The sequence below is a fragment of the Salvelinus fontinalis genome, chromosome 39, assembly GCF_029448725.1.
Source record: "Salvelinus fontinalis isolate EN_2023a chromosome 39, ASM2944872v1, whole genome shotgun sequence".
Classification (NCBI taxonomy): domain Eukaryota; kingdom Metazoa; phylum Chordata; class Actinopteri; order Salmoniformes; family Salmonidae; genus Salvelinus; species Salvelinus fontinalis.
The window spans coordinates 4973253-4985796 of NC_074703.1; the positions used below are offsets into that span (position 1 = coordinate 4973253).

Consider the following 12544-nt stretch of genomic DNA (forward strand, 5'->3'; position numbering starts at 1 on the left):
GTCGATAGAATAGGGAGAGGGAGAGGACTGTCGATGGACTAGGGAGAGGGGAAGACTGTCGATGGACTAGGGAGAGGGGAAGACTGTCGATGGAATAGGGAGAGTGGGAGGACTGTCGATGGAATAGGGTGAGGGGAGGACTGTCGATGGAATAGGGAGAGAGCAGGACTGTCTATGGAATAGGGAGAGGGGAGGACTGTCAATGGAATAGGGAGAGGGGAAGACTGTCGATGGAATATGGAGAGGGGAGGACTGTCAATGGAATAGGGAGAGGGGAGGACTGTCGATGGAATAGGGAGAGGGGAGGACTGTCGATGGAATAGGGAGAGGGGAGGACTGTCGATGGAATAGGGAGAGGGGAGGACTGTCGGTGGAATAGGGAGAGGGGAGGACTGTCGATGGAATAGGGAGAGGGGAGGACTGGCGATGGAATAGGGAGAGGGGAGGACTGTTGATGGAATAGGGAGAGGGGAGGACTGTGGATGGAATAGGGAGAGGGAATGACTGTCGATGGTCCCTAGTCCACCAAGCCAACAGGGGAAGGTCCCTAGTCCACCAAGCCAACAGGGGAAGGTCCCTAGTCCACGAAGCCAACCGGGGAAGGTCCCTAGTCCCCCAAACAGACCATTTTCACTTTCCATTTCCTAACAACTCCAGCTATTACTGACAATCCTGGAAACTGCCAGATGCTTGTCAGGCTCTGCTTAAGAAAAGTCAACTGAATGTGAATCACTGAGTTGCTCAGTGCACTTCCAGCAAACCATAGAAATCCTCCACCTGACCATTTGCAGTTTTAATTTCCTATCAGTCCTGGATATTACTGAACAGGGTTCCCCAACTGGCTTCCCTCAGGATATTACTGAACAGGGTTCCCCAACTGGCTTCCCTCAGGATATTACTGAACAGGGTCCCCCAACTGGCTTCCCTCAGGATATTACTGAACAGGGTTCCCCAACTGGCTTCCCTCAGGAGATTACTGAACAGGGTTCCCCAACTGGCTTCCCTCAGGATATTACTGAACAGGGATCCCCAACTGGCTTTCCTCAGAACATTACTGAACAGGGTTCCCCAACTGGCGTCCCTCAGGATATTACTGAACAGGGTTCCCCAACTGGCGGCCCTCAGGATATTACTGAACAGGGTTCCCCAACTGGCATCCCTCAGGATATTACTGAACAGGGTTCCCCAACTGGCTTCCCTCAGGATATTACTGAACAGGGTTCCCCAACTGGCTTCCCTCAGGATATTACTGAACAGGGTTCCCCAACTGGCTTCCCTCAGAATATTACTGAACAGGGTTCCCCAACTGGCAGCCCTCATGAGATTACTGAACAGGGTTCCCCAACTGGCTTCCCTCAGGATATTACTGAACAAGGTTCCCCAACTGGCTTCCCTCAGGATATTACTGAACAGGGATCCCCAACTGGCTTCCCTCAGAACATTACTGTACAGGGTTCCCCAACTGGCTTCCCTCAGAACATTACTGAACAAGGTTCCCCAACTGGCAGCCCTCAGGATATTACTGCTATGGCTTGGTAGTTTGGCACTGACTCCATGTTCTTTTCCATTTGTGTGTGTGTTTGTGTGTGAGTGTGTGTGTCACTGTTAGAGTTGACCAGTAGGTGACAGTAAAAGCTTGTTTTAAAAGTTCTCACTCTAAATTAAAGGGACAATCAGTGTGTGGTTGCAGTAACTGTATGACTTGTGATTGTTTTTACAGTCCAGTATGTAACTCTCTTCATAGTGCAGTAAACCACACTTGACAACAGCAGCCCTCTTCCTGAGGACAGAGCTAGCCTGGATGCCATAGACATCACAGCAGGTTGGTGGCACCTTAATTGGGGAGAACGGGCTCGTGGTAATGACTGGAGTGGAATCAGTGGAATGGCATCATTATTATAAGCCATCCTCCCCTCAGCAGGCTACTGTGGTAGACATGTCCTCATCAGGAGGGCCATGGTCCACTGTCCCAGCCGTCCTCCCCTCAGCAGGCTGCTGTGGTAGACATGTCCTCATCAGGAGGGCCATGGTCCACTGTCCCAGCCGTCCTCCCCTCAGCAGGCTGCTGTGATAGACATGTCCTCATCAGGAGGGCCATGGTCCACTGTCCCAGCCGTCCTCCCCTCAGCAGGCTGCTGTGGTAGACATGTCCTCATCAGGAGGGCCATGGTCCACTGTCCCAGCCGTGTCCCAACCGTCCTCCCCTCAGAAGGCTGCTGTGGTAGACATGTCCTCATCAGGAGGGCCATGGTCCACTGTCCCAGCCGTCCTCCCCTCAGCAGGCTACTGTGGTAGACATGTCCTCATCAGGAGGGCCATGGTCCACTGTCCCAGCCGTCCTCCCCTCAGCAGGCTGCTGTGGTAGACATGTCCTCATCAGGAGGGCCATGGTCCACTGTCTCAGCCGTCCTCCCCTCAGCAGGCTGCTGTGGTAGACATGTCCTCATCAGGAGGGCCATGGTCCACTGTCTCAGCCGTCCTCCCCTCAGCAGGCTGCTGTGGTAGACATGTCCTCATCAGGAGGTCCAGTTCCACATATGCCAGCTATAGCACATTGCATACAATTTGTTTCAAACGCCTTGCTCATCTGTGTCATGTAATATACACACATCCACAACTCCACATAGACTACACAGGCATGCCTGCACCTGACCTTCTATTCTCTATAATAAATAGGAATCTACAGAAAGACTATAGTAGTGGTAGTGGGTAGTGTTAAATAGAGTTGTGTTCGCATAACATCGGGTTAATGTCACGTCTGTGTGTTTATGCAAGGACATCTGTGTGTTTATGCAAGGACATCTGTGAGATGATTTCTGAATGTCACTGCTGAAGTTACCACAGGGGGAGAGATGTGTGTGTGACTCCAGTCATACCATTGAAAGGTAAACAGACTCTCTCTGTTCCTCTGGGTCTGCTGTTGGAGCTGGACTAGGGAGATAATCTACTGGCCACACTGGAGGAGGGAGGAAGGGAGAAAGTGAGGAAGGAAGGGAGGAAGGAAGGAAGGAAGGGGGAGGGAGAAAGATATAGAGAGAGAAAAAGAGAGAGAGAGAGAGAGAGAGGGGGCTCTCAGAGAGATAGAAAATGGAGAGAGAAGGGATAAGGATCTGGTGGAAAAAACATGAAAAATAAAGAAAGAGAGATACCAGCTCTCTCCAAATCATGATAGCATGCATCCATGTTATAACAGACAGGATTATGGGGGGTGTACTTTTGTTGTACGGTACGGGGGAGTGGAACACTGGAAGTAGAATGGTCCTGGGGTCTCACTTCCTGCTCTGGAGCACCACAGACGCCCCTACGGCCCCCAGCTCAACTTTCTCACGCTGGGAGCCAGAGAACACCAGAGAACACCACCACAGACCCTCCTCTATCCCAGAGATCCCCCTCTGCCCCTATGCCATGCAGCATTACCATGGAAACCTGTAATGCACATCACTGTTTTCTGATCTCACACAGATATGGGCGAGACAAAGGTGAACTCAGGTGAACTAGAGTTTGATATGTGATCGTTCTAGATGTGTGTGTAGGTGGTACGTGCCTTAACTTACCCTTAGCAGATGATTCATATCATGTCCTTCATACCACAACACTATGAGACAACAATGTTTATGCATCATCGCATTACTTAAGGATGATTTGTTTGTCTTTGGAGTGAGAGAGAGAAAAAGAGAGAGAGAGAGAGAGCGGGAGAGAAGGAGAGAAAGAGAGAGAGAAAGACAGAGAAATAGAGAGCGAGACAAAGAGAGAGTGAGAGAGAGAGAGAGAGAGAGAGAGAAAGGGTGAGAAAGGCTGAGAGAGAGAAAGAGAGAGAGAGAGAGAGAGAGAGAGAGAGAGAGAGAGAGAGAGAGAGAGAGAGAGAGAGAGAGAGAGAGAGAGAGAGAAAGGGTGAGAAAGGCTGAGAGAGAGAAAGAGAGAGAGAGAGAGAGAAAGGGTGAGAAAGGCTGAGAGAGAGAGAGAGAGAGAGAGAGAGAGAGAGAGAGAGAGAGAGAGAAAGGGTGAGAAAGGCTGAGAGAGAGAGAGAGAGAGAGAGAGAGAGAGAAAGGGTGAGAAAGGCTGAGAGAGAGAGAGAGAGAGAGAGAGAGAGAGAGAGAGAGAGAGAGGGTGAGAAAGGCTGAGAGAGTAAGAGAGAGAGAGAGAGCGGGAGGATGTGGGCTTTCACAGCTTCACAGCTTCCTTAAGTGTCCTGTGGATGACGCACTCACCACCGTAGCAGCATACGTGTTGGGAGCATCAATTCCCAACACAGCCCTCCGGCAATGAGAATCTGGAAGTTTCTCAAATAACTCAAACTGACCTCATTACCCCTCTTCCACCACTCCACACCTCCTCCAATCCCTGTCCCCATCACCTCATTCCAGCCTCTATGTGTCTCACACACACACAGTGTCTAACTGCATTACTTCCTCTGACGGGTTAGGGGTCAAGGGTCAGAGATCCCCTTCAACTGTCTCCAGGGAAACGCAGGGAGATGTGAACCTCCATCTGACTCTGAACGCTGTCCCTCGACGCTGTCACACACTCCCCGTGCCGCCCCCAACCCACCCCTGAGGCCTCGCAATACACTCCCACACACCCTCTCTTCCTCCTCACACACACTGACACACACGCCCCCGGCACAGTTCTCATGGTGCTGGGCCACCCTCCACCCTGTCCTCTGACCTGGCTGTCCCCCAGGGATGTGTTCTTTATCTCAGATACGCAACAACTCCAGTCCCATGTCCAGGTCCAGGCACCAGACAGGCCATGTGCTGCTGCCGCTCTACAACAGGGAGGTCTTCATTTACTGTCTTTCTTCAGAGCCTGTGTATGGTTGTTTCCATTCTGGTCTTTAATCAATAGTGAATTCATCAGATTCTCAACAATAACATGAATTAATCAATTGAGTGCCAAGGAAAGACAGAGAGCAGTCGATGCAGAGTGCAGATGAAGTCACACAGGCCCAGAGGACAGAGAAGACTAGAGTACCACTGCTGCACAAACCCAACTGTGTGAGCAGATATTACAATGACCAGACAAACCTACAGGTAACTGACAAAATAAAGGAAACACCAACAAAAAAACGTCTTAATAGGGTGTTGGGCCGCCAGAACAGCTTCAGTGCACCTTGATTCTACAATTCTTCCACGAGAAATTCCATCATTTGATATTTTGTTTATGGTGGTGTATGAGGAACCACTCCAGAATCTGGGTTGGGATCAATTGGGTTCAATTGGGTTGAGATCTGGTGACTGACACACACACACACACACACACACACACACACACACACACACACACACACACACACACACACACACACACACACACACACACACACACACACACACATACACACACACACACACACACACACACACTCTTTAACCTCTTATAAGGATCTCTACAGATCGGTGTCCCACCCACTGGACGGTTGAGCTAACATAGGCTAATGCGATTAGCATGAGGTTGTAAGTAACAAGAAAATTCCCCAGGACATAGACATATCTGATATTGGCAGAAAGCTTAAATTCTTGTTAATCTAACTTTACTGTCCAATTTACAGTAGCTATTACAGTAAAAGAATACCATGCTATTGTTTGAGGAGAGTGCACAGTTTTGAACTTGAAAAGTTATTAATTAACCAATTAGGCACATTTGGGCAGTCTTGATACAACCTTTTGAACAGATATACAATGGTTCATTGGATCAGTATAAACTTTGCACATACACTGCTGCCATCTAGTGGCCCAAATGTAAATTGCACCTGGAATAATACATTATGGCCTTTCTCTTGTATTTCAAAGATGATGGTACAAAAAAAATGCAACAAAACTGTTTTTTGTTTCTTTGGATGATCTTTTACCAGATCTAATGTGTTATATTCTCCTACATTCCTTTCACATTTCCACAACCTTCAAAGTGTTTCCTTTCAAATGGTATCAAGAATATGCATGTCCTTGCTTCAGGGCCTGAGCTACAGGCAGTTAGAATTGGGTATGTCATTTTAGGTGAAAACTGAAAAAAAGGGGCGGACCCCCTATGCTCCTTTGAGACCCCTCTTTCAAAATCACTGAGCTGTATAAAAAATACATAACCCTAGGCATGATGGGATGTTAATTGAATCATTAAATCAGGAACCACACCTGTGTGGAAGCACCTGCTTTCAATATATGTTGTATCCCACATTTACTGTGTTTAGAGTTTCCTTTATTTTGGCAGTTACCTGTATATTTATGCATACAGTGTACTGTAGGTGGAGAATAATATTGAGGCACACACACACACACACACACACACACACACACACACACACACACACACACAGAGAGAGAGAGAGAGAGAGATGCCCAGACACACACACACCAGAGGCGGCAGGTAGGAGGAGCTATAGGAGGATGGGCTCATTGTAATGACTGGAATGGAGTCATGGAAGAGTCAAACACATTGTTTTCCATGTGGTTGATGTGTTTGGTACCATTCCATTGATTCCATTCCAGCTATTACAATGAGCCTGTCTTCATATAACTCCTCCCACCAGCCTCCTCTGACACAGACACACACACACACACACACACACACACACACACACACACACACACACACACACACACACACACACACACACACACACACACACACACACACACACACACACACACACACACACACACACACACACACACAGTAAGAAAATGAGAAATGACCCATCAAACTCTTTCCGGGTTGTTGAGATGAGTATAATTAATTTGTGCGTTCCTAATGACTTTTTCTCTTGGTTATTCTCATTGAATTGGACCACCACAGAGATCAGTAATTACAATCCAGCCTGTGTGTGCTGCTGTGCATGCTAAAGCATTATCACCAGCAGGTAGGAAACCACTGATGAAGGTATTCCCCACCAGAGATCAAAGCAAAATCAGAGATGAATCACCTGGTGCATCCCAAACGGCAGCCAGCGCCCATCCGATGAATCTCCTGCACTTAGCCGACCTTTTAAAAGCTTTATGAAAAGACCACCTATTGAGAGTGAGAGGACCTTTCTAATAACGGCCTAATACTCCACCAGGGGTTTCTACCTGATCCAGACAGAGTGATACTGACACACCATCAAAACAAAGCAGAACAAGCACATCCTCAAAGATCCTCCATCCTTCTATTAAATGGATAACGGACTATAATCTCTCTGGGGGAAATGTAGAATATATTTCTTTGAAATCAGATGAAAAGCTTTCCAAGATACAGCAGACGTGTATCTCTTAATCCTCCTTAAAAACCAGAGGAGCTTTCATTCAAACAAACAGGGGTAGAGGGTCACACACACACACACACACACACACACACACACACACACACACACACACACACACACACACACACACACACACACACACACACACACACACACACACACACACACACACACACACACACACACACACTACGGGTTGTACTACAAAAGTTGTACTTTTTGGTTCAGTCAGACGTCAATAAGGTGTTATGTCATTGGCTACAGGTGCAGATAGGGGGAGATCCATAGATACTCTAATGAAATCATTCCTTGGTCTACCGCTGGAGAAAGCAACATCTTGACCGTTAGACCAAGAGGAAATTTGCTTGGGCCGACACTGATTTTGAACTACATCATCACGTGACCATGAGCAACCGCGACCCTGAGCAACCATGACCGACTCATATCAGCTACGTGTGTTTGTGTCAGAATCAGGTTTCCGTTTAATTAGGGGAGCAGTCATAACACATTGCTGTCAGTGCCCAGGGTAAGACATGGTCATCTATGACCATTTAATAACACTGTTATGATGAAGCATTATGGAAAGGCCGATCATGGCAACTGGCATAATAGTGAATAGCCATGAACCAGAGGCCTATGTAGGAGACAGCGAGCAAGTGTTGTCTGCAAACAATAGTCTGCTCAATCAGTGATCTTAATCAGGAGAAATCAATCATTCATTGATGAGGAAACATGGTCACTGTGTAGCCTAGTGTATGTAGGCTATTACATCATTCCACACTGTAGCTTACATCTGCATATTGTCACATGCAACGACCTAAATTCATATTTGCTGCTGTTGGTTGCTTTATGTCTGTCAACGTAATGGGAACGTGATCCATCCATCATTTATTACCAATATACGTTTTATTTGACCTTATTAACGAGAACAGAACTGTCAGAAACGTTTGCCTACATCATTTGTGTAAAACGGCGGAATAAAACACAACCGTTAAGTGATCGCTCCCGTTTTTTTTAGGTGACCTAAATAACGGGATACTGTTTTTATGCACTCATCTGTCTGGGTGATATTTCTGCAGAAAGCCACGTCTGTCCACCGTGTAGGAGTGGACGCAAAAATCACACGATGCTGCTACTGATGATGCGAGCGCAGTTCTAATGGAACGAATGAATTCGCTTCAGAACGGCAGCGTCCTCCATTGGATCATTTCACAAATCTCACCAGGAGAAAATCAATGACCGGACAACACAAGACATCCCATAACAGGACGCGTCTAAAAAACTGACTGAACACAGCGGAGCCGTAGATAGGGGTAAGTAATGCGGAGAGGTTTCAGAAAGCCTAATATTTATTTAATTTGACTCGGTCTGGTGATAATATTCACACATTGTCATGTCACATGATTGTGTACCCCTTGTCATCTGTAAACCGCGCACCTCGAGATATGAAACGGTTCCAAATGATACAATGATTAGTATAGAACACGATTTTTTTTGCCAACAATAATTGCACATTCCTAAGATCAATGACAAGTGCTTACTTCACATATAGGTCTGATTCATCGTTGTACCTGCTGGCCGTTTACATCAGTAGGCTACTGGTTCATTGCGCCTAACAATAGAATTGTAGCCTAGAGGTCAGTTGTAGACTTGCCTATCCAAGGTCCTCCCATGTCCTTGTAGGAGACATGTCAATTCCAAGTATAAACTATATGGACAATGCGTATATATATATTCAGTCACAGAATACAGTTTGTGTGTTCATAAAAAAATATGCGAATATTTACTGAAGCCTTTGCCTATAAAATGTAACCCTCTTAAAAATATGAATCTGTTTAATAAAACCGCACCCTTGCGTTGTAGCCTGCTACATACAGTATGCCTACCATTCCTACACATGTACCTTACCCCACCACATGATTGGTGCTGGAACCTAGCGGCAAGGGAAGCTTGCCTCACCAGACTTGGTCAAGTTTTGAAATCCGATAGCGGAGAGCAGTATGGCCAGCCGACGCGCTAAAAGGCTAAAAATAACCACCTCCAATATATGCTGTGTGGTTACTGTCTCCCAAAACCAGCCGACCTGAATGAAACCGCGTCAATAAGGACACTTCTCTGAGGTAAGCCACATTGATCTCTATTATTATTCTGTTGTGGCCGTGTCTGCTATGTTGTGCCATGTGTTCAGCTACAGGGTCATATAACTCATAGGAGAGGTCTGAAAACGACTTTCTTGTGAGAGGTGTTGAGTTCTTTTCAGAATAACTGTCGGGAAACTACTTTCCAGCTTCAATTGGACAACTACCTGTATAATATGCAGTTTGTATAAAATCCCTATATAAATATTAAACCTATGAATTTTAACATGGTTTGGCAACATTTCTTTAATTATTTCCTGTGATTGGCTCCATTATGTTGAGAGCCAACAGGACTTTTAGATTGGTCAGGAATAAGATGAGCAGCTCTTGGATGTCAGTAATGGTTCTCTAGACTAAACCGCAACCTTCTCTATCATCAGACCAGATCATTCCTTATCAAGGTGTACCATCATTTCATGTCCTGAAAAACAGAATAAAGCAGAGGTATATTTGTGCAGTAAGATATTCCAGTTTGACTTGTGGTGCCAGTGTTGTGCCTTGAAGAATTGGTGTAGGCAGGTGAATAACAGTGCACTGCTGTTACTGTCAGTGTTGTCAACCATGTCAACAGAGGTTAGTGAGGTCTCTGTTGTCAAGGAAAGGCATTAACACAAATTACATTAGAGAAAGTCATGTCTTGGGAAATAGTATGGTGCATTCCTCCCTTTAATGATTATTGATCCATGTAAACTCTCTAAGCATTGTTTATTTTTTACTTAACCTTTATTTAACTAGGCAAGCCAGTTAAGAACAAATTATTATTTACAATGACGGCACACCAAAAGGCCTCCTGCGGGGACGGGGGCTGGGATTTAAAAAAAAATATATATATATATTAAACAAAATAGGACAAAACACACATCAGACAAGAGAGACGCCACAACACTACATAAAGAGTCTCTATATTGAAAGCACCATATCCGTTGGCTAATGTTATTTGAATCATGAAAAGCACTTTAGTCTTACTAATGTATCCTGTGTTTTTTAAAAGCTGATTCACCTTTAAAAGAGCATTACGGCTAGACCACTTTCATTGTTTACTTCTCCATTGTCCAGCCACTAGACTAGCTGATGCTCTTGACTTGACTGACAGTTTTGTGGCTTGGATCCTCCCCCCAGGCTTCTCTGGACCAATAAGGTGGCATGGCTGGCTTGTCGTTCTGTGGCAACAATGTGACCAAGAATGCCTACAATGTGGATACGGGGATGTTGAACAATGGCTGCTTCGTGGACGCCCTCAACCTGGTCCCTCACGTCTTCCTGCTCTTCATCACCTTCCCCATCCTCTTCATTGGTACGTGGACCATGCAACGTCCTTTACCTTCATGATGTGTGTGTGTGTGTGTGTGACCACCTTTAATCCTAGAGATCACACAGAACACTGATCTCTAAAGGTTTAACAGAAACAGGGACAGAATAGGATCAGAAGGGAACACAACGGGCTCAGAAGGGGACAGAATAGGATCAGAAGGGGACAGAACGGGCTCAGAAGGGGACAGAACAGGATCAGAAGGGGACAGAACAGGCTCAGAAGGGGACAGAACAGGCTCAGAAGGGGACAGAACAGGCTCAGAAGGGGACAGAACAGGCTCAGAAGGGGACAGAACAGGCTCAGAAGGGGACAGAACAGGCTCAGAAGGGGACAGAACAGGCTCAGAAGGGGTCAGAACAGGATCAGAAGGGGACAGAACAGGCTCAGAAGGGGACAGAACAGGATCAGAAGGGGACAGAACAGGCTCAGAAGGGGACAGAACAGGCTCAGAAGGGGACAGAACAGGCTCAGAAGGGGACAGAACAGGCTCAGAAGGGGACAGAACAGGATCAGAAGGGGACAGAACAGGATCAGAAGGGGACAGAACAGGCTCAGAAGGGGACAGAACAGGCTCAGAAGGGGACAGAACAGGCTCAGAAGGGGACAGAACAGGATCAGAAGGGGACAGAACAGGCTCAGAAGGGGACAGAACAGGCTCAGAAGGGGACAGAACAGACTCAGAAGGGGACAGAACAGGCTCAGAAGGGGACAGAACAGGCGCAAAAGGGGACAGAACAGACTCAGAAGGGGACAGAACAGGCTCAGAAGGGGACAGAACAGGCTCAGAAGGGGACAGAACAGGATCAGAAGGGGACAGAACAGGCTCAGAAGGGGACAGAACAGGCTCAGAAGGGGACAGAACAGGCTCAGAAGGGGACAGAACAGGCTCAGAAGGGGACAGAACAGGCTCAGGAGGGGACAGAACAGGCTCAGAAGGGGACAGAACAGGCTCAGAAGGGGACAGAACAGGCTCAGAAGGGGACAGAACAGGCTCAGAAGGGGACAGAACAGGCTCAGAAGGGGACAGAATGGGTCAGAAAGGGATAGAATTGCTTTAGCTCTGATGGTCTGTGTTTGTGTTTGTGTGGGTGATAATGTGGGTGTGTGCGTGACAATCCCAAAGCAACATGATTCAATGATGCCTTTGGTAACAGTCCTTTCATCCCCCACACATGCTTCACCAACAGAAAGCAGTATTAAGATGCTGCACTGTATTCAAGCTACTGTCATCCCCCACACATGCTTCACCAACAGAAAGCAGTATTAAGATGCTGCACTGTATTCAAGCTACTGTCATCCCCCACACATGCTTCACCAACAGAAAGCAGTATTAAGATGCTGCACTGTATTCAAGCTACTGTCATCCCCCACACATGCTTCACCAACAGAAAGCAGTATTAAGATGCTGCACTATATTCAAGCTACTGTCATCCCCCACACATGCTTCACCAACAGAAAGCAGTATTAAGATGCTGCAATGTATACAAGCTACTGTCATCCCCCACACATGCTTCACCAACAGAAAGCAGTATTAAGATGCTGCACTGTATTCAAGCTACTGTCATCCCCCACACATGCTTCACCAACAGAAAGCAGTATTAACATGCTGCACTGTATACAAGCTACTGTCATCCCCCACACATGCTTCACCAACAGAAAGCAGTATTAAGATGCTGCACTGTATACAAGCTACTTTTCATTCTTTCTGAGCTTTCAGTCTCACCGTTCAGATAAAGCCTTGAAGCTAGCATAACGCCTACTGACCACAGACTGGGTTTAATCAATCCCACTGTTACAGACTCACAGTCCTGTGTAGAAGATAGGAAACTCTGTGTAAAGCCCTATGATTGATCTTGTGTC

General features: G+C 46.6%; 1 protein-coding gene across 15 annotated transcripts in view; it reads left to right on the top strand.

Annotated features, from left to right (window-relative positions):
• Positions 1-8044: 8044 nt before the first annotated feature.
• LOC129838810 (ATP-binding cassette sub-family C member 9-like) overlaps positions 8045-12544 on the top strand; it is a 70198-nt gene continuing 65698 nt past the window's right edge. For 7 of the 15 annotated variants that reach the window (XM_055906011.1, XM_055906015.1, XM_055906017.1 and 4 more), the window contains exons 1-3: positions 8045-8547; positions 9313-9354; positions 10492-10666. In XM_055906011.1, coding sequence (XP_055761986.1) covers positions 10516-10666 — 151 coding nt within the window. In that variant the 5' untranslated portion in view covers positions 8045-8547; positions 9313-9354; positions 10492-10515. Of the gene's footprint in view, positions 8548-9312; positions 9355-10491; positions 10667-12544 lie in introns of those variants that run through there. The other 8 variants (XR_008756901.1, XR_008756900.1, XR_008756903.1 and 5 more) reach the window with 3 other exon arrangements.